At 39.2% G+C, this 21,169-nt stretch overlaps 4 protein-coding genes across 8 annotated transcripts; 2 read left to right on the forward strand and 2 right to left on the reverse strand.

The window, feature by feature from the left end:
• The first annotated feature begins 3,083 nt into the window (after window positions 1-3,083).
• Window positions 3,084-4,035, forward strand: LOC135679914 (zinc finger protein GIS3-like). The gene has a single exon (XM_065193894.1). It carries the CDS (start codon window positions 3,216-3,218, stop codon window positions 3,861-3,863), a length of 648 nt encoding a protein of 215 aa, XP_065049966.1. The 5' UTR covers window positions 3,084-3,215; the 3' UTR covers window positions 3,864-4,035.
• A 1,483-nt stretch (window positions 4,036-5,518) lies between these two features.
• Window positions 5,519-11,443, reverse strand: LOC135678671 (protein ABA DEFICIENT 4, chloroplastic-like). Of its 4 annotated transcripts, XR_010515049.1 has the most exons (10): window positions 10,654-11,443; window positions 10,327-10,525; window positions 8,582-8,682; window positions 8,314-8,442; window positions 8,144-8,232; window positions 7,402-7,644; window positions 7,165-7,212; window positions 6,970-7,079; window positions 6,715-6,877; window positions 5,519-6,609 (listed from the first exon to the last, which is right to left on the reverse strand). XR_010515049.1 is itself a non-coding variant. In XM_065191742.1 (6 exons), exons 1-6 carry the CDS (start codon window positions 10,810-10,812, stop codon window positions 7,506-7,508), a joined length of 816 nt encoding a protein of 271 aa, XP_065047814.1. In that variant the 5' UTR covers window positions 10,813-11,443; the 3' UTR covers window positions 7,261-7,505. The 4 variants fall into 4 exon arrangements, 1 of the variants encoding a protein (XP_065047814.1); XR_010515048.1 differs by having other exon boundaries at window positions 6,715-7,079; XR_010515050.1 differs by having other exon boundaries at window positions 6,675-7,079.
• Window positions 5,600-7,021, forward strand: LOC135678670 (uncharacterized). 2 transcript variants are annotated; one of them, XM_065191740.1, is made up of 4 exons: window positions 5,600-5,973; window positions 6,052-6,325; window positions 6,418-6,617; window positions 6,698-7,021. In XM_065191740.1, the coding sequence occupies exons 1-4, from the start codon at window positions 5,600-5,602 to the stop codon at window positions 6,987-6,989; spliced, it is 1,140 nt and encodes a 379-aa protein (XP_065047812.1). In that variant the 3' UTR covers window positions 6,990-7,021. The 2 variants fall into 2 exon arrangements, with proteins under 2 accessions (XP_065047812.1, XP_065047813.1); XM_065191741.1 differs by having other exon boundaries at window positions 6,678-6,805.
• Window positions 11,444-11,576: 133 nt separating the features above from the next.
• LOC135678669 (uncharacterized) lies at window positions 11,577-19,722 on the reverse strand. The gene is made up of 10 exons (XM_065191739.1): window positions 19,121-19,722; window positions 18,891-19,028; window positions 15,104-15,292; window positions 13,337-13,474; window positions 13,117-13,238; window positions 12,898-13,030; window positions 12,697-12,826; window positions 12,496-12,575; window positions 12,260-12,391; window positions 11,577-12,068 (listed from the first exon to the last, which is right to left on the reverse strand). The coding sequence occupies exons 1-10, from the start codon at window positions 19,574-19,576 to the stop codon at window positions 11,847-11,849; spliced, it is 1,740 nt and encodes a 579-aa protein (XP_065047811.1). The 5' UTR covers window positions 19,577-19,722; the 3' UTR covers window positions 11,577-11,846.
• Between the last annotated feature and the right edge of the window lie 1,447 nt (window positions 19,723-21,169).

A 21,169-nucleotide genomic window follows, 5' to 3' on the forward strand; every position in this document is an offset into this window, starting at 1 on the left:
TAAAAGAATCAATTTTTTTTACGTAATTTCGTAAATTACCCTTTTATTTTTATATTAACTCTTTTTTTTATTTCTTTTTCGGATGGAGTGACATTAATTATTAAATTAAAATCTCAATTCTTTCTTTCTTTCTTTTTTTTTTTTCATTTTCCCTCATCTTTCTTTGCGGTCGGTTCTCTGTTGGGCCGGTCGAACGGGTTAAGAATCGGTCCAGTTGAACCAAACACAGGAACCAAAATCTAAGAGTCAACCAAGAAAAGACAAGAAGAACAAAACGAAAAGAGAGAGTTCTCCACAGGCAAAAACCAAAACAATTGCACTATAGGGAAAATAAATCCAAGCACTATTAAGCATTCGTCCTTTATTTATTAAGCATTTAACTACCGCATTTTAATGGAAAAAAGTTTATCAAAAAAATTAGCTGATCAAATTCTTGATGGTTAATAATAATATTGAATCGAATCTTATCTCTGTCATTTATAAAGAAAGAAAAAAATACTGCACCTTCATTTATTCAGCCAAAAAAAAAAAAGAAATGCAAAGAGAATGATACAATTGTAATATAGACCAGGATTATGTTATTATTATGCGAAAAAATTTAATACTAAAAATTAAAATCAAATAATGATATATTAAATTTACGATACGCACCTTTTGATGTCATTCAAAAAGTCTTTATTTGACCTACAAGCACATTATCATCGGATTTGAAAACCACAATGATATTACAAGGAGAACTATATTCATATTTTTTTAATTCGTATTTGACTGCTATGAGCGATGAATTAGTGCATAACAAAGATTCAAAATATTTATAATCATAATTATTAATATATCATCTCTATGAGATCTTATCTTTTTATAAGGAAGAGCAGTGGATCTAGTATCCTCTCATCAAAACGATCTTCTAAAAAATCTTAAATTTTATCGATAATTATAATTAGAATCTAATCAGGTCTATAATATATTTTACTAATTATATAAAACCATATAATCTAATAAAAATAATATTTTTTCTGTTTTCTAATTATAAATATATCATGTAATTCGGTTTCAGCAAGCATATGCCTATATCTACTCTTTTTAAGAACGTCCATTTGTGCATCCACCTGTCAATTTATTTTGTCACTGAAGACTCCCGCAAATGCTGTCTGTGTCTTCGAATTTACAGGCCAACTGCCACCGAAGAACTGTGCCCGTAGAATGACTTGAGCTCAAACACATCTACGCACAAACTCACTTTTGTTGGTGGAAGTAGGTCATCTCACTTGGAAAAATGAAGGCTCGTCCCTCCCTCCCACACATTGCTTGGACTGTCAACTATCTTTCGACGTCCACGTCTGTCCTATGATTGATCGTAACCTAACATACTACTTTCTCTCCTCCTCTCTTCCAAGCTAATCCGAAAGTACAGTACAGGCATGTGTTGCAGACGATCCATCATCGATCGAGAGGAAATGGATGAGTTCATCTTTTGTTAGGTATACATCTGGCACAAGATTTCTTCTCAGTTGCATCAGCAGGCAGCTACACGTCAACTGGGATTACCAGAATCTTCTACGTCATCAGCAACATGCTCTCCCATTCCAGAAAGCAAACGAGAACAGTGAAATGGATGCTCACTGAGTGTTTTCATGACTGTCTTCAACTGCTCCAAGCAACCACGGAGAGGAAGATGAGGACGTTACCTTTCCTCCATATGAAGATGCAGATTAGCCGAAACATCATGCAAAAGCTTTTATTGCTTTGTTACCTACCAATCTCCAAAAAGCATAACGCATTCCACCCCAAACTTGCAGCTTTCTGTTGGACATGTTTGATCACACAGGTCTCCGGAAAGAACAGTAGAGGTGTAGGTTCTATAAAGTTACTCACTTTATTGGATAAGACTCATAGCATGATAGGGAAGGACATGGAGAAGAGGGCCTTGATGTCAGCAGGTGATTTGATCAGGTTCACTATGCTGAATCCAAGGAGAGAATCTAAGATCAGTATTGGTAGATGGTAACATGACAGATATCTAAAAGGGTCAGCTCAAGCACTTCTCGTGGCGGGACTCGAGACTACCTAGATAGATGGGAGGAGTTGAGACAGCAGATGGGGCCTTAATGTCTAATCTCAATACAATTAATTACAATCATGTTGAAGATGCCCTTTCTTTTTGCGAATGATAGGTTTCATCATTACCCACACCCATCATTCATGTTCCCTAGCAGAAACCTACAGCGAGGGTTCTTGGCAATGATCAGAGGGATTGGGAATTCAAATTCTGTAGCTGAATGTGTACGAGTGGAGTAGTAGCTTTTGTTTGCACTCGCATGTATCTGTTCACTGGTGGGAGGGAAGGGTTGGGAGTAGAGGAGAAGACGATGGAAAGCTTGTGTGTGGTCAGCAAGATTCAAGGGTAGCTTTGTGAGGTAAGAAGGATTCTCCTCGACAGAGACGATTACATGTGCAACACGAGGTTCACGTCCATGGCGGCAGATGAAGATAACTCAATAAGCAGTGCCGAGTGTGGGTTGGAAGTTCGCCTCTAACCTAATATTCTTCTCCTCCTTCTTGTCAAAAGAATTCGGTTTACCAAATCTATGATTGAACTTAAAGTTGCTCGAATCTTTTCCGAGGTCTCCCATCTATGCTTCTAGGTAGGAAGTGCAAGCGGTGTGAGTCTTACCTCATTAATGGAGTTCATGTAGCAAGCAGCCTTTGATTTCTCGCACCAGTTTGTGGTTCCTCAACCACGGATCTGGACATCACTGTCCCCACAAGCAGTAGTATATAGCAAATACTCATTATTGAACTCCTTCGAAACCCAGTGATGAACACAACCAAGCATCGTTGGTAGATCTCTGCGGCCGTATTATTGGTATCACCATTGAAGTTTGTACAGACTGTAAAGCATTTTTGACTTCACCCACTTCTACTCTTTCTCTCACTACGGTCTATGGCGTGTCTGTAAATATTATGTATCCATGGATATATTTCTCTCCACCCACTTCTACTATTGTCTCAGTATGGTCTTTGGCGTTATTACTGTTTTCCTTTCCTTGTCTTATAATACTCGTTGTATCCGAAAGTTAAACCATCCCTATTGACGTATATAAAGAGATCTGAGCTCATCTTAGAGGCAAACCAAAGCAAACCTCTTTCTCTGTCGCAATACTCGTTCTCGCTCTGTGCACTCTTCAGAGAGAGAGAGAGAGAGAGAACCAAATATGTCAGGCGTCAAGAGCACGTCCAAGAAGAGCAGCAGTAGCTCGGGGCTGAAGCTGTTCGGGTTCCACGTGTCAGAGGAAGAGGAGACCGGGCTCAGATCTGATTCTTCTTCCTCGTCGACGACCACGACGGTGACTGCTACCTCCCCCGGCGGAGGCGACTGCGCAGACGGGCGGAAGTACGAGTGCCAGTACTGCTACCGCGAGTTTGCCAACTCGCAGGCCTTAGGCGGCCACCAGAACGCGCACAAGAAGGAGCGGCAGCAGCTGAAGCGTGCCCAGATGATGCTGCAGCAGCAGCACGACCACCTCGGAGGCTGCTTCTGGCCTCCGACTTTCGTGCTGCCGCTCCGCAGAAACTCAGGCTCCGCCGGGTGGGAGTACTTCTCACGGGCGGCTCCGACGTTCCAAGCGTCTCGTGCATGCGCCTTCCCCTTCTCGTCGGCCCTCCGGAGCCAGCCGGTCCTCCCCTCTGCATTCTTATACTCCGCCGCCGGTAGTGGCCTACGGATCTCCGAGGAGAGCGCGAACTCGTTTGGGAGGTTCCCTGTCACCGCTCCGGTCGCTGCCGATGCCGACTCGGCGAAATCGGGCGACTCGTTTGGCTTGGATCTGCAGCTCAGACTGGCACCCACGGGGTCGTCGTGACTCGGCTGTTCTCAGGATAGCACTCTATATAGTATACCAAGAACGAACTCCTGCGCCTTCCATTCCTACATCTCCTTCCTATAGATCTCTTCTCTTAGATTTACCTTAATGGTTTGATGTTTGAACATTGAATTACACGCATATATATGGTAACAACATGATGTTGTGTCAATGTTAGAGGATCAAATGCAATAGATTTGGGACAACCGACAAATAGATTAACGTATGTATCCATGTTGGTTGCAACCCTTGTTCGCCAACACGCAAGCAAAATGTAAGAACCATAAAGTGGTCGATTAGTCATACGAGTCACAACCGAGAAGAGACCGTGAGGCACAACTCCACCACCGCCACGCTTTTTGGAGCTCGCAGCGATTGGCAGGCTGTGTACGACGGCATCATGAGTTCATGATCCAAACGTGTGTGATACGAGAAAGAAAAGGTATACAGTGCCAGCTTTATCGGTAGGACAAGGTAAGCTGTTGCTGTGGAATATATAGGATTCCATGGCATGGTGGAGATAAGTGTGGCAAAGCATCAGACTTGCCGTGCGGTGAAGAAACTGAACTCACAAAGGACAAGCAATGGAGCAAAATAGTCGCGATGATTTCCATTGTCAGGATCAGCAAAAATAGCTAACAGTCGTATGTTACAGTGGTGGTGGGACTCGCAATGTAGACTGGTGTCTCATACCATCGCAACCTTATCTTCAATTATGGAGTCATCATGGTTCATTCGTCAACAAGTTGTATGCTGATAGCTATCAAGTTGATGAATGGGTATCTATTCATCATTCATGAAAGACTCGCATCAACCTTACATCAACGGATCTCAATTATTTTGCTCTCTCTCTCTCTCCTCCAAACCACAGCATAATAACAGTACCAAGGTATCAGACTGTTGCTTTAAATGTATGTTTGCTCTTGCTGAGTAAGAATGATTGTGTGATGATCCAATTTGATGAGATAATTAATTTATTAAATTTAAATTAGTTATTTTTATAAATTCAGCTGGTATAAATTAGATATTATATATATATATATATATAATTGATATTTTGATCAATACTCGAGACTTGTGTGCATAGAAATATTCAATATATATTTGAAATGAAAATATCATGCTCCCGAAATATTCAATATATCTTTGAAATGAAAATATCATGCTCCCGAGATATCACCTATATGAAAATTGAGATCAATATTAATTGGTAACATGCAGATACGAGATATCACCTGTATGAAGATTGAGATCGATATTAATTGGTAACATGCAGATACTTACGTGACAATATGTTCCGTAAACAACTCAAAATGAATTCAGTACAACCGAATATGTTCTCTTTGTGAGTAAATGAAGTTAAAGTTGTTCCATAGCCACCATTATGTAGGTGGCGGCTATCCCCTTCATGTCCAACGCTAAACAAATCCCCAAGATATGCTGCCACTTGTTATCTTATAAAAGTGATCTCCCAGCATCAAACCCTTAGATTTGGGAGTCTCTCTTCAATTATGATACCAGTGCAATTTATATATAACACTGGCAATTGTTTTTGCTCCGAGCATTCCAAGTATCTCAATTCGCTGCTCGATTGCATTATGGAAAAGAAGCAAAAGTGCAACGACGAAAACTTAATCTCTACGAGAGTGTGTAGGTTTCTTGTTGAAACCACGGAATTCCAAGTATAAATGAAGGCATTTGATATCCTTGGCATCATAGATGAGCGCCCAAAGCCCATGTTATTGGGTCTACTATTTGATATTAGGCTTCAAAGACACTTCGAGAGGTTGAGAAGCATGGCGTTACCGTCTCCCTTCTCATCGCCCACCTTTAAGACCAACCCCTGTGGCTCTTCTCGCGTTCCAACCCCTTCTTCCGTCTCCCACCATCACCACTTCCTCACTTGTCCCTCCGGTGGAGAACCGTCTCCCCACCGCAAGAAGTCACACTCTTTGGTGGTTCTCGGTCATCGACAAGGCCAACCGCTCATCGAGAACTGCATCCTTTGCGATCGCAAGTGCCTAAGGGAGCTCAGCAGCTGGGGCATCGGCGGCCCATGCCGCTACTTCCTCCGAACCTCGCGAGCTTCCCAGCTCGTCGCCGCCGTTCGGTGAGTGGACATTTCATCGAACAGGATGTGCAGGGCGGTGGGTGGCTCGTCGAGAACTCACTTTTCCCCCTCTTGCAGGTACTGCAGGGAGAGGTGCATTCCGTTCCTGGTCCTCGGCAGAGGCTCTAATTGCCTCTTCGACGACCGCGGCTTCGACGGCTTCGTCATGCTCAACCGGGTGGACCAGCTCGAGGTGACAGAACCGGGTGTTTACAGGGTCGGAAGCGGGTTCCACTTCAACCGGCTCGGAGTGCGATGCTCCGCCGAGGGTTTCTCAGGCCTTGAATTCGCCGGCGGCATTCCGGGAACAGTTGGCGGAGCCGTGTTCACGAATGCCGGTGCCGACTGCCAGGTGATCGACCCTTCATCGAGATTCTTGAGCCTCTGTTGTTCGACGAAATGACCCATCTCCGAAACGAGCCTAATCCAATCATCCTGCGACAGGAGACGGGAGACGTGGTGGACAGTGTGGAGATCGTGACGATGGACGGAGAGTTGCAGGTGCTGAGGAGGTCGGAGCTGGCGTTCGGGTATCGTTGGTCTGCGTTCCAAGACATGAAGGATTTAGCTGCGATCGTAGCGGTCACGTTTCGATTGACGCCCAGCACCGCGGCAACAGAGCGTCAGAGGGCGTTCCTGGAGAGGTAAGAAGAAGAACTCAGTTCCAAGACCCAGTTGTCTATCATCTATTATAGCCGGACCAGTTCCAAATGTCAAACTGTAGGCGTAGAAGAACTCAACCGATCGGAGAACGTAGTGCTGGATCGGTGTTTCGGAACCCTTCGGGTGCAGAAATGTCAGCGGGAAGGCTGATTGAGTTGGCAGGACTCAAAGGTTTCGCCGTGGGAGGTGCGAAGGTTTCCAACGTTCATGCAAATTTCTTCGTCAACTTCAATGGCTCGACCTCGCAAGATATGTTAGCGCTAATTAGCCATGTAAAAGAAAGTGTGGATAAGAAGTTTCAGATAGAACTTAAAGAGGAGGTTAAATATGTACCTCACAGGACACAAATGTAGTAAAATTTGATGAACACATCACCTGTTCCTTTGATCTCTGAAGCTGAGGATGATATCTTATGAGAATGGAGGAGCTCCACCAGAGTTTCTCTGGGAAAAATATAGCTGCTGTCAAATAAGATCCAAACTAAGATTAACTTGCAGCACAAATAGCTGTTTACTAGAACAAGCTTACCAGATGATAAACATATTCACTTGATGATCCATATTGACATATCAGACACTGAAGCAGGAGTCTAAGAATTAGTTTGCAGAAGCACTGGATCAAACATGCTCATAAAGAAGTTCAAATTAAACATTTTCACCATGAAACTTTGTTGTTCGACCATATTTTCTAAATGAGATACATGGACTATGCAACCATAGAATATGACAGAAAACTAACAACTATATCTGATTGCGTTAGTTTGACCTAAATGAATGTGACAGGAGAGGATTATCTTGGTTTCTGTTCTCTCTCCTTCTCAGAAGCAGAAAAAATTGGAGATCAAGCTGGCACTTTTCTGCCGTTAAGCATCAATGCGACCGATTGGCCATCTGGGCAAGCAGCATGGTGATGCAGTGAGAAAAAATTCCCATCGGACAGAAGAGTAGGCACAAAGAAACTGAGTGTCGGGTCTCAACATTTTTCTTTAAACCGTCGTGGAATACCTGCCTGAACAAAAGCACAGATAATAATTGTTATATGGAGCACATGGATGACACGGCGCAGATAAATATGAAAGACACGAAGGTATCACATTGTTTCACCTCCGAACAACATGGTCACAGATCTGTCATTAGAGTTGACGAGAAGCAAGAGCACTATTAAGCTAATTTTCTTAAAAGATATTCAATTGATTCTGGAATCAATTGTAGAAAGTTGTGAATAAATAAACAAATACACATGGTTCTAGATAATTTGAAAATGAAAAATTATCCAGAAAACGTATCGTAGTTTTTCAAAATAATACATAAGTATTCAGGAACAAATTGTAAAACTCATGAGCAATTCAACTGTTATTGATCAATTCTGGTAAAATTTTGTAAAATTTTGGAATATTGCTCAACCAAATAAAAACCTGTGAAACCAATGCTTGCTTCACGGAAATACATCATTTTCTTTCACTGCAGTAACAAACTCAAAAAAGGAGAATAAGGGTTTGAGGTAGGACCTTGCAGCGAAAAGGTCTACAGCCAATAAGTGAATCCATGCTGAAGCCACCGTCAATTCATTGGTGAACATTTTTGCTATTCCAGCTAACTGAAGACGTTACAATAAGACATATTAGATCACAGAACATAGAAAAATACTAACCATCATAGCTTTAATCCAAGCGCAAACCTCTGGCAGCCAGTATTTACTAGCAAACATCATTCTAAATGTGTCAGGAGTCCATGACAGATACAGAAGGTATGCATATAGAACTCCAAGAGCAATGTATGGCACACTGCTCTCCATGGTTCTTCTAGTCTGTACATTGTCATATTGAAAAAACAAAAAACAAATTATAGGCATCAGATGCTATTATGCTTGCACTTATGCTAACATGCTCATGTACTGACCAATTTGAAGTATTATTCACTACAAATTCTGCAAAAACTGTACTTACAAATGAAGCTTTAGGAGCCAGTACCATCAAAGTGTAGAAAGGAAGAACAGCAACCGTGCCCCAAGTGAAAGCATTGCTAGCAATCTGTGAACTTGTAAGCCCTATCACGAGGAATTTCTTTAGAAGGATACTTTAAAATCTAGCATAAATGATATGTGGAATGTAAGGAAGCCAACTTGGCATATTAACTATAGTACCTACTAGCATTGTTACACAGAGATTTAAATCACTATATTCTGTAAGTTTGAACAGAATTAGCAAGAGACTTCAGCCTGAGTTAAAGACCACTAGGAAACACATTATTTTCTTACAAACATTTAGAAAAAGAATACAAAAGTACAAAAAATTAGTCAGTAACTTTGGAATAGTGACATTCTTGGAAGAGAATAAATCATATGTAACCAGGATATGAGAGTTGCAACAAAAATGTAGAAGCCATCAATACATAAACATGTTCTACACTCACATGCTCAACCAAAAACAAACTTGGAAAACGTTTCAAATAAATCTATAAAATATTCAAATTATGCATGCTTGGCAAAATCCTAATGAACATCAATGAAAATATGGTTAAAATGGAGAAATGTTCTAGTATCATGTAGCCATCATCTGCACCAATGAACTATTCAACAATTGTGAATAAGATGAAATCTAATAACACCAAATTATATAGCATTCATCTTGACTTCAATTAATGTGTCTAATCATGCTTTAGTTAGATTAGATCATCAAGCGACAAAAGAAGTGTGAGAAATATTTCTTAAGATTTATGTGAAAATTGCACGATGCAATGTTATTGTGACAGCAATTCAATCATCAAAAGAAGAAATTAGGTGAAAAAGACAATTTGGCATTAGGCAAACATAGCAAGTAGCATCTTGAAAAGAAAATTCAATATTAATTAGATTGTATCATCAAGCAACAAAAGAAGTGTGAGAAATATTTCTTAACATTTATGTGAAAATTGCACGATGGGATGTTATCATGACAGCAATTCAATCATCAAAAGAAGAAATTAGGTGAAAAAGACAATTTGGCATTAGGCAAACATAGCAAGTAGCATCTTGAAAAGAAAATTCAATATTAATTAGATTATATCACCAAGCAACAAAAGAAGTGTGAGAAATATTTCTTAAGATTTATGTGAAAATTGCACAATGCAATGTTATCGTGACAGCAATTCAATCATTAAAAGAAGAAATTAGGTGAAAATTTCAATATTAATTAGACAAAAGAAAGTGAGAAATATTTCTTAAGATTTATGTGAAAATTGCACGATGCAATGTTACCATTACAGCAATTCAATCAACAAAAGAAGAAGAAATTAGGTCAAAAAGACGATTTGGCATTAGGCAAACATAGCAAGTAGCATATTGAAAAGAAAATTCAATATTACATAAATGGTAAGATTTGTCTGATTCAATATCAACTAAATGAGGGCATGACTTTATGCAAGAATTAGTTTCCTGAAGTTCACAGAACTTATGACCATTCATTTCGTCTAGAAGTTCATCATGCACCAAAAGAATAAATCATAAATTATTATTACTGTTCCACAATGACGTTCTTCTTTCCAAAAGGTTGTTGCTATAATCCTTCTAGAGCAGTCCAAGGTATGTTCATTCACTACATTTCACGAATACCGTCAGTCACAGTCAGCCAAGCCACACAGCTTCGACGTACACACATCTGGTTAAGCTCGACAACCATTAAAAATTAATAGGTCAAGAGGGCGAGAGAATTACAAGAAGCTGACGGGCGAAACCCTCTTTGACGACGAACAATCCTTGAACCCCTCGGCTCGTGTTGGATTCTCGACCCTCCAATGAAACTCCAGTGAAGTTGATGCTTGCTGCGGAGAGGTACAACCTTGAGGCAATCACTGTTCATGCTTGGACCAACATATCTCTGCACTCTGGTGATAGAAATTCTCGGCAGTGTTGCCTACACGGATGAAAAATCGGGGCAAATTCAATTCAACAGCTACATAAATCTCAGGAAAGGAAAGTTACGTGACAGGTGAATTACTCATGTGAAACAACAAGAAAGGAGGAAGAGGGATGCGATGGTACCCAAGAGGGCGACGGCAGGCGGGGAGAGACGAGGGTGCTGCAGGGGCAGCACAAGAGAGGGGACATTTCGTATGGAGAGCAACGGAAAGAGCAGTAGCACGATGAGGGACCTCCCCATCTCATCTCCCTGGGGGAGCTTAAATAAGCGAAAAACATCATGTGAGGGAGATTGCGAGGGAGGCTTTCCTATTGTGTTCCTCGCCCTTTTGATTGATGACGACTCAGAAACCACACACGGATCGGGAGAAGTGGAGCGAGCACTGGCAGAAGAGAGAGACGACTGACTGGCCATGGCGGAGACGCAATCGGCACCCAACGACTCGTTGGGCTCGGTAATCGACCACTTGGATGGTTTACATGGAGCCGCTCCACTGGCGGCCCGGGGACGATAGAATGTGACTCGGCCGATCACTGGTCCAGCCACTGCTATTCCCAGCATCAATGGTCCACTGCCAGATCATTGACCACTAACAAGTCGTGCCGTGTTCGTGAGTTGGCAGTCGAACGGTATTATCGTCTGCCTTATTTACGACTGCCAACAAGTACCCAAGAGAGTGAGCGAGAAAGCTATAACACGCCCATTCGTACCATAAAAAAAAACCAACAGAAGAAGAAGAAGAAAAAAGAAGCCGCTTTAGCAGTTTATTTGATGCATTCAGTCGGAGAAGCAAGACGAATAACCTCACTGTAGATCACTGGGCATCTGATCGACGCTCAGCATTCCTTGTTGTGAAGCAACCCAAGCCGTAATTCCGGCACTCAAAAAGAATTCACAATAGGATAGTGGGTTAGGAATAAGGACCCTATAGAAAACCAAATGGTGAAAGAATTCGGGAAGGCATAAGAGATAAGAACAATTAAGCACTGAATAGTTTCAGCACTCACCATTCCACCGAGATGAGGTAAGCGGCTGCAACTGGAAGTAGAAGAAAACCATCAAATATAGACTGTCATAATGTCTAGCAAGGTCAATAAATTACACCACAAAGTCATGCTTCTACCATTTCAGTTGACCTAAAACATTCCAAAATGATCCACCAAACACTCCTTATCTCAACAATATTTTTCAGTAACATCATTTTCAAGAAAGTAAATGGCATACGAGAACCACAGAGAGAGAATTACATCTTTCTAAAACTCCTACTCTACTCTTTTCAGTTGATAAAGGTTAAGCTAGAGATTTGTTTCGGATGTCATTGGAACTGAAACACCGAATTGAGTTTCTTCCATGCCAATAATTTCATATTTGGGAAGAGAGAAAAGCAAATTGCAATCATAAGCATGAGCACAACACCAAACTTCGAAAAATAAGAGCGACTTGCTGACTTTCTCAAGACGACCTTGCAGTACTTGTCCGCATCTTTGATGGATGCTTGTTTGCTGATGCTCACATCCCCAGATAGGGCCTCTTCGTTCTGTATAACAGAATAAAGGACCTTTAATCAATTTATTGAGGACATATCCCAAATTCTAATATCTAAGCATATTTAAATATTAGCAAGTCCATGATAGCCAATTTCAACACCCAAAATTGATCATTTATCTAGCAGAAAATATAGTCTCTGATCCAACTAAAAGAAATCAAACCAATGACAAAGTTATGTACCTTAGCCCTTAAGTGATTGATTGTCTCCCTAAGGGTACCCAAGGAGATTTTGTCTGCGTAATCCTTCCATTCATTCGTCAGCTTCCTAAGAACAGCAACACTTGCATCAACATTCTCCAGGTGAAGTTTTTCCTGATATCCAAATTTCAACATACATCAAATAAAGCAATTAGATTAGGTGTTCCAATTATAAAAGAGAAACAGGAAAGGTTCCAAGTTGTCTCAGAACCGCTCACCCACTGCCTGTAACATTCAGCATTTTGTATCAAACACCAGATGAATATATCCGTTGCTTCTTTTGCTAACTCTGAATTACCTATAATTAGGTGACATTCATAAGTACAACTATTACCAGACCCAAAAGTATCAAACAGAATATATGAACCAAAAAGGACCAGACAGAATATATGAACAGCACATTTATTTATGAGGCATACTTTCTTGGATTGCCTGGATTGTAAGAGGCAAGAGCTGCTGTGATGCTTGTTTTGTGGTTTTGGTCCCAGGAGAACCAGCAAGAGCCAGTTCCTTCAAAGTAGGATATATGGCCTCAAACCTCTCAGTAGCCTGTTCCAGGAATAATGCTAGTCTCAATTGTCGAAGATGATGGCACTATTCAATAAAAAAGGAACACACACCTTGACACGAGCGGTTGAAGCAGGAAATGCATTGCGCATAAGCAAATCAAGTGCAACAGGAGGAATTAGACGTTCTCCCTTTCTGACAGCACCATTGAGTAAAATAGGTCGAGCTTTTGGTCCTGAAAGAAGTCTGCAAATAACACAACCAAAATTCTAGATTTTAGCAGAAAAAACACCATATTTTCTTTACCAGGCTAACTCTGCCACGCAGCAAACCTTTCAACCAATTGCAAAACCAACTCCCTTGATTGTGGATTCACACTAGATTTTCCACAAACCATAGGTAATAGGTAATGTGCCCATAGATACATTCCAATAACTGTGTCACCCTGAGAAGACTACAAAAAGAGGATATCAATCGGCAAAACAGCAATACTCCTGCTAAATTGTTGCTTCCTTAATTCAAACAGCAAAGAAGAGACAGTGGTAACATTACCTGAGCAATGGCCCACACTATAATTGGGAGTTTCTCTTGCCCTTGATATTTGGGATTGTCCCTTATTTTTGGCAAAAGACTAATTAGTATATCAGGCTTCCGTCTTAAGGCCATTGCCAGAACAACAAATATTGCAACCTGCAGATGGCTATGTCATGTATGATGACTATAATAGAAAAATAAGACTCATCAACTAAGTGGGGGAGAAAACAGAGCCTCGTGCTCTCTCAAAAACTCCTACACAAAAAATGTGCACAATTCATTTGGTAACTCATGAACACGATAATTTTTCATCCCTTATATTGATGGTTTTAATCTGGTCAACTTAAACCCAAAACCAACAGCCCTAACCAAACAAACGTCAGTGATTCAGTGTGGTGACTTTGTAAAAGTTGTGCATGAATAACAAAAGTAAATCCTCTTAAATCAAGTTTACGGATCGACACTGAGTCCAGTGGTACCTGCACTCGATTTTCAACCCCTACCTTCCATTTTTTATAAAAAAAAAATGGCAACCATCCCTCATCTTGGATGATAGAATATCTCTACCCTTGTGGGGTTTGATCCCATCTTTCACAAGTTGCTTATTTTCCCCACCAATATGAAAAATGACCCCTTTGTGAGCTGTGGGCTTGAGCACACTCAATGGTCTTTGCATCTGACTCGCGATATAGGATGACCTCGTGACCGTCTCAATGCCCTTTTATAAATCTTTAGTCCAAGCATTGCAATTCTGCACCTCTGGACTTCAATTCTCCAACTGATTGTAAAAGTGAAGTCCAGAAAATACAATAAGGGCTCTGGGGTGGGTTGCTAAATTATAAAGGTTTAGATTATCAAGGTCAGACAATTTGATAAAATAGGTGGCTTACAATACTCAGAACCATAGGGATCTTCCCACTGTTCATCTAGAGATGCTGCATGACACAACTTGGTGCCCAACTTTAGGCATGAATTCTGGATGTGACATACATCCAAAGGCACACTGCCCCATAGTCTACAACCTACCACCATATGTACATTTCCTGTCAGCAACTCATGCCAAAGTGTGGCATAGCAGCATCACTCTTGATTTTCATCATGTACATGGTGAGGCTTACTATAAAGGCCTATGCTATGTTGAGAACATTTACTCATTGTGATTATTATTTATTATATATGCTTATTTCAATTATATTTATTTGTTATGGAACTTTGCATATGACATCTATGTTGCTGCAACTGGCCAATGACACTGCTGACACCAGCATGTTGCAAGTGCAGCCCTTGGTCATTGTGGCAGCCACCTAACTGATAAACACAGGCCACCACACCAGAGAGAGGGTAAGACAAGATAGAATAGTTTAGAGCAGGGTAGAAGAGAAAGAAGGAAATACATGGAGAAAAAGTAACAAAGAAAATATAAAGGGAGGGAGAGAAAGGCACTTGCTAGAAGTCTCTTGATGTGGCGTTGACTCTACCGATGAGAGACGGTGATAGCGAAAACAAAAGTGAGAGAAAACAAAAAATGAAGATATTCCTAAGCGTTCTAACTAAAAAAATTTGGAACAAAGTTAAACATGAATATCAAGAAAGTGTTGAAGATTCTAATTTGCATGATGGACTGAAATCAAAACAAAATCTCCTCGATAGATTATTTTGCATTCTGTGTGAATTATTTTGCAAAAGAACTATATTCATAGAGCAACTTTTTCGCTCACACATTCTACCAGGAAAACTTTATGTGCAAGAAAAAAAAAGATGGTAAAACATGTAGCTGAATGTTACCTGAGCTTTTGAAGGAGCCTGTGGTACATGTCTCTTTGATCCCTTAATGGTTGCTTGTTGACTTGCCATGTCAGAAATGATGCCATCCAAACACCACAAAATAAAGTCACCCACACATTCAGGGGATTTCTCAGCAATCCAGTCAGCTGAGATCTTATAAATAGAGTCAGATACATGGCACAGTGGAACCTGTTCCAGATAACCAACCACTTTTAGATTTTACTCATGGATTAAACTGACCATACATCTAATACAAGAAGAGCAGACAAAAAATTAGTGAAACCAACTTGGTGTAACACCTAAAGTAACATGGAAATTCTAAGGTGTTCCATTATTGCATCAAACTGTATATATAGTTACGAAGCATAACTTAAAACGAATAACATGCGTGCAATGTCACAATTGAAGGCTAGTTTTGGAGACCACCGATCAAAAGTTCCTAGAATTCCAAGTCTCCTGAGAATTAAATAAATGAATATCACACACTGGATTAAAACACGGTTATCAAGTAATGTTCTGGTGAAAAAAGAAATAATGTAAAGCAGGGTTTGTTATACTGATGCGTACCACCTAGTATGGGCGATACATACTGGTCCGATAGTATACTAGTATGCGGACCGCCCTCTATCGGGCAATATCAGTCACTTGACCCCGTATCGGGCGATACAGAGTTTGTACCGAGCAATGACGATCAAAATCTAACCATTATCGACTTGTACCGATCGATACGCTCGGATTTCAACCATTACCAACTTGTATTAGGCGGTAACGATCAAAATCCGACCATTACCAACATGTATCAGGCAGTAACAGACGAGATCCGATCATTACTAACCTGTACCAGTCGATAACAGTCGAATTTTGACCATTATCAATCAAAGGCTGAGATTGTTCTATTTCAAATGGTCAATTTGATTGTTTGAGGCTTAAAAAAGGGTTTCTAAATCCTTTCCTCCCTCTCTTTCAACCCATTTCAATCTCTCAATCTCTCAAACTTTTTTCACTCATATCTCTATTATTCTCACATTTTCATTCTCCTAAACTCAATAAAGCTACGATTTGTGGATTGGATCAAATTTAGAAGGTTAATTTGAGGGCATTAAGAAGAAGAGCACTTTAATTAAGAGGTATGCATTTTCTTTCTAGAATTTTATTGATTTATAAGATGATTAAACTTGTTCTATTCTATGTGGTATATGACTTAATGTCTAATATGTATGTTTTTTATGATAGAATAGTATTAATTAGGGAGTAATTAAGGTATTTAATGTTGTGATTAGTGTGCTTAATATTATTCTTTTTTCCAAATTAGATACTTAATAGATCAAATTTTTATATTTTATGCATATTAAGGATTGGAACATATGTTTGTGATGATATAATAGGTTTAATTAGGTTTTAATTAAGTTTTTTAATGTTGTGATCAGTAGTTTTAATGATGATTCAATCAAAATTTGATCGATATTGGGTCAATTAACTGTCTTTAATATCTATTAGGGTGTTTGACATGTTTATAGCGATGAAAGAATATTAATTAGGAATTAATTAACTATGTTAATACTGTGATTAGTGTATTTAATTACGACGATATTGAAATTTGACCCATGTTGGGTCAATTAAATGTATTTAATGTCTATAAGAGTATTTGACATATTTATAGTGATAAAAAAGAAATAATTAGTGAGTAATCAACTATGTTAATGGTGTGATTAGTGTATCTAATGATGATTTCATTGTAATTTGATCTATATGGGATCAAAATTATATATTTAATGCTTCTTAGGGTTTTTGACACATTTATAATAGTAAAATAAAGTTAATTAGAGTTTAATTAAGTTTTTTTAATAATATGATTAGTGGTTTTAATAATGATTTAATCAAAAATTCGATATTAGGTCAATTCAATGTCTTTAATACCTATTAGGGTGTTTGACATATTTATAACGGTGAAAGAACTAATTAGGGTTTAATTAACTATGATAATACCAAGGATTGAAATATCGTACCGTACTAAAGTTTCGACATTCGCTCGGTACGGTATGATACTGTATACCGAGCGGTATACCGAACGATATATATATGTATATATATATATATATGTGTGTATATATATATAATATTATAATTTTTTTTTTATAAAAGGTGATGTCACCTTTTTCTTCTCCCACGCAAGGCAACGTCACCTAGTTTATATATATGTATATATATATGTATATATATATAAATAAATATATATTAATATATATATATATATATATATATATTTCGTCCGGTAACGGGCGGTCGGTGTACCGATCAGTTGACGGACCGGTACGGGCGGTATTATTCAAAACTGCATACCTTGGTTAATACTATGATTAGTGTATTTAATTACGATGATATCAGAATTTGATCCATATCAAGTCAATTAAATATCTTTTACGCCTATTAGAGTGCTCTTTTGTTGTGCATAGGATCGAGGACCCCGATCCATCGCCCGTGGAGTCCCGTCGTTCTTTTTTGTAGCAGAACCAAGTATATCCATCGATTGATTACTTGATTCATATGAATCTTAAAGTTTCATTGTATACAAAATAATCTAACAATTTAAATAATTTCTTCATAGATAATTCAATATTAACAGAAAGAGAATCTGAAACGTACCACAAAACTACTCCTTAAAACTCGAAAGAGACACGTGTCACTATTTTTTCCTAATTTACATTATTTTTTCTAGAATTATACTAAATTTATATTTACTTTTAACTTAAAAATCATAATATAACTTTTTAATATTTTTTGATTTTTTTAATGATTTTGGGCATACGGTCGGTATGACCCGACGTACCGTCGATACGTCTCGGTACATACCGTACTAAATAGGGCTCGGTATATTGGTACAGACCGAAATTGTAATCCTTGATGTAAAGCAAGGATGGGAATGCTAAACATAGGGTTATACTCATCTATTGAAAAGAAAAGGAAACAAAAGACCAACATCAACTTTAAGTAAAATGATAGAAGAAGGCTTTTGTTTACAACAGAATCATGTTTGCTCCTCAAAAAATTAAGCAACTATGTTATTACGCTCAGCTAAAAAGCTGTACTGCATGTAGCAAGACTAAAAACTAAGAGCACAAATTTGCAGGGGCATAAGAAAAGGACATGGGTGTTGACAGAAAATAAGAGCACATAGGTATAACCAAAATAAGAAAGATGATCAGCCAATTGCATAAGAAAACATAGGTATAACAATCTAATCCTACTTGCAGTAGCATATCATTGACAATATATATTTCAAAGATTATCGATAGTTATGCACGTTATCATTTTAAATCATCTACTCATCATATTCTTTCATCAGTAATTGAGCAGATTATGAACCAAATCAAGTAATGTCAGATAAAATCACCTTTAAGAAGAACAAAGTTTGAGGACACTATATTCTAAAAGAAATATTAATACTGAGAAATTAATCCCAGAAGAGGCAGACCAAACTCACATATTCTTTCATCAGTAATTGAGCAGATTATGAACCAAATCAAGTAATGTCTGATAAAATCACCTTTAAGAAGAACGAATTTTGAGGACACTATATTCTAAAAAATATATTAATACTGAGAAATTAATCCCAGAAGAGGCAGACCAAACTCACATATTCTTTCATCAGTAATTGAGCAGATTATGAACCAAATCAAGTAATGTCAGATAAAATCACCTTTAAGAAGAACGAATTTTGAGGACACTATATTCTAAAAAATATATTAATACTGAGAAATTAATCCCAGAAGAGGCAGACCAAACTCACATCAGCAATCTTGTTAACAGGAGATTCCTTGAACATCTTAACCCAGGGGAACTGTGATGCGCTCACGGAGGCAAATGAGCGGGCAAAGTAATCCGCAAACCGCATCAGCTGAATATTCTGTTGCGACTCGTAGGAAGCCTGAAAGGATAAAATCGCCAAAAATTTTGGTAAAGGCTAATTAAAATTCCGATCACTAAAATCCAGGAAACCTAAAGAGTCTGGATTCTCACCGAGATTTCGACAAGGAACACACCAAGATCTTCTGCATCGATGTTGGCCGCGGCCTCGGCGACGGTGACCTTGGGCTTCTTCTGCTTCACCTTCTTGGCGGCTTCCGTCCCCTTCTCGTGTGCCCCAGGAGGGGCCTCTGCGCCGCTATCATCGTCCCCGACGTCGGAGGCGGCTGTGGCGGGCGTCGATCTGGCGGCGGTAGCTTCCGTCACGGTGGAGGCAGACTCAATGGCGCGCCGACGCTCGAGGGCCTTCTGCTCGAGGGAAGCGAAGACATGGGAGCGATCAGGGACTTCGTTGGAGCGGTCGTTAGCGGGCGGAGGCTGGGGCCTGCGCTGGCGCTTGGCGTAGGTGACCTTCTGCCAGCCGTGGTAGGGGTCGCCGGCGGCCTTGGCTGAGGCCGAGGCGGAGGCGGCCTCGAGGAGCGACGGATCTATAGTAGCCTCTTCCTCCATGGCGCCTTGTGTGCCGGAGAGGAGAGCAGTATGGTGTTTAAATAGAGGACAATTGGATGGGTAGAGGCGCCGAGGAAGAGGAGAAAGAGAGATGATGCTAAAATTGCAGGTGGGTAGTGGAATTGGGCGTCCACTGATCTCTGATTTATTTTCTTGACCGTGTTTTTAATGGTATTCAGTCGTATACTCGTATGTATAGAGTGATTTTTTTTCCGAATTAATGTTTTTTGGCATTTTATTTTAAAAAACCCCTAGCATTACCCTTTAACCTAATGGCACCCTTATAATTAATGTTTACCTAAAAACCCTTTTTTATTGATTAAACAAAAATATCCCTCCACCTTTTACCCCTGAGCGAGAGTTTTTGTCGTCTATACGATCAACAAGCTCCCTCCACGAGGATCATGAAATGATGGATGAGAATGTGAGCAAAGAATGAAAAAGGGGAAGCAACGTAGGATAATAGGAGCAAGGTTGAGGTTATAGTTGAAGGCTTCGTGAGTAGATCGGAGGGGCTAGATAGTGATAAGGAGGATGATGAATTTATTGCCCATGATGAGATAGGGTAGGATGACGATGATGTTAGAAGGCGAGGGAGGTGTTGGGTGGGGTTGAACAATAATATTGGAAGGCAAAGTAATGATAAGAATAATGAGACTCTATCATAAGCAAGAAAGGGTGGGGCAATGATAATACTAGAAGATGGGGGTGATTGTAAGGAAAACAAAATGATAATAACAATATTGGAAAGCAAATGAAGAAAACGATAATATGGACAATAGTGATAAGGAGAGGTGACATTGCTCACGGTGAGAGCAAGAGGTGGAGGCGATAACACTTATGATAGGTAATGACCCTCAAGATGGGCAACTGATGGATGATGAAGAGATATTTTTGTTCGATAAAAAAAACATCCATAAGGTAAAAACCAATTAGGGGAGCATTATTACTTAAAAATATAAATTTAAATTTTTTTAATACAAAATATTCTTTATTTTTTATGAATAAATATAATAAAAACTGTTACAAATATATTCTTTTATGTAATGTATATATTCTGGTCAACATTGTGTGTTGACCGTAGTACCTCAACTATAAGGAGCGAGCTATGATGCTACCCCTTTTTTTACCAAGAAAAAAAGAGAAAAAAATAAATAACTTCCTATCTTTATTAGTACAACTTGTTGGTATTTTGATTATAAATTATATGTGCTGATCATGAAAATGTGTTCCATTCTTTCATAACATACCAATTGGAAAAGGATCAGAACAAACATATGTTTGATTCTTTCTGCAACTTCACAATTATTATTTGGTGACAATGAAAATGTGTTCCATTCTTTAACATATAAATTAGAAAATAATAAAAATATATATGTTTCATTATTTCTGTGACTCCATGATTACGTGGTCACATGAAGGTCGTCCATCAACGGTGAGAGAGATAGAATCGATTAAATTAATGTACTGGAACGAGATTGACCCTACAAAATAAAACAAAGAAGGGCATTAAGGTGTTGTTCTTCTACATAGTTAACAAGTCGATAACAAGGGATAGACTTTGTTGAGCTCTATAATAGGGGTTGAGTTCAT

Source organism: Musa acuminata, chromosome BXJ1-7 (genome assembly GCF_036884655.1).
Source record: "Musa acuminata AAA Group cultivar baxijiao chromosome BXJ1-7, Cavendish_Baxijiao_AAA, whole genome shotgun sequence".
Classification (NCBI taxonomy): Eukaryota; Viridiplantae; Streptophyta; class Magnoliopsida; order Zingiberales; family Musaceae; genus Musa; species Musa acuminata.

Excerpts from the sequence above, each read along its gene's own strand:
- LOC135679914 (XM_065193894.1), top strand. The coding sequence starts at position 3,216 with ATGTCAGGCGTCAAGAGCACGTCCAAGAAGAGCAGCAGTAGCTCGGGG.
- LOC135678670 (XM_065191740.1), top strand. The coding sequence starts at position 5,600 with ATGTTATTGGGTCTACTATTTGATATTAGGCTTCAAAGACACTTCGAG. Across the intron at positions 6,326-6,417 it reads ATGCCGGTGCCGACTGCCAG|GAGACGGGAGACGTGGTGGA; the intron begins GTGATCGACCCT and ends ATCCTGCGACAG. Across the intron at positions 6,618-6,697 it reads CAGAGGGCGTTCCTGGAGAG|GCGTAGAAGAACTCAACCGA; the intron begins GTAAGAAGAAGA and ends GTCAAACTGTAG.
- LOC135678671 (XM_065191742.1), bottom strand. The coding sequence starts at position 10,812 with ATGATGTTTTTCGCTTATTTAAGCTCCCCCAGGGAGATGAGATGGGGA. Across the intron at positions 8,683-10,326 it reads GTTTCGCCCGTCAGCTTCTT|GGCTTACAAGTTCACAGATT; the intron begins GTAATTCTCTCG and ends TCCTCGTGATAG. Across the intron at positions 8,443-8,581 it reads TGGCTCCTAAAGCTTCATTT|ACTAGAAGAACCATGGAGAG; the intron begins GTAAGTACAGTT and ends GACAATGTACAG.
- LOC135678669 (XM_065191739.1), bottom strand. The coding sequence starts at position 19,576 with ATGGAGGAAGAGGCTACTATAGATCCGTCGCTCCTCGAGGCCGCCTCC. Across the intron at positions 15,293-18,890 it reads CTGTTAACAAGATTGCTGAT|GTTCCACTGTGCCATGTATC; the intron begins GTGAGTTTGGTC and ends TATCTGGAACAG. Across the intron at positions 12,827-12,897 it reads CTTCAACCGCTCGTGTCAAG|GCTACTGAGAGGTTTGAGGC; the intron begins GTGTGTGTTCCT and ends TTCCTGGAACAG.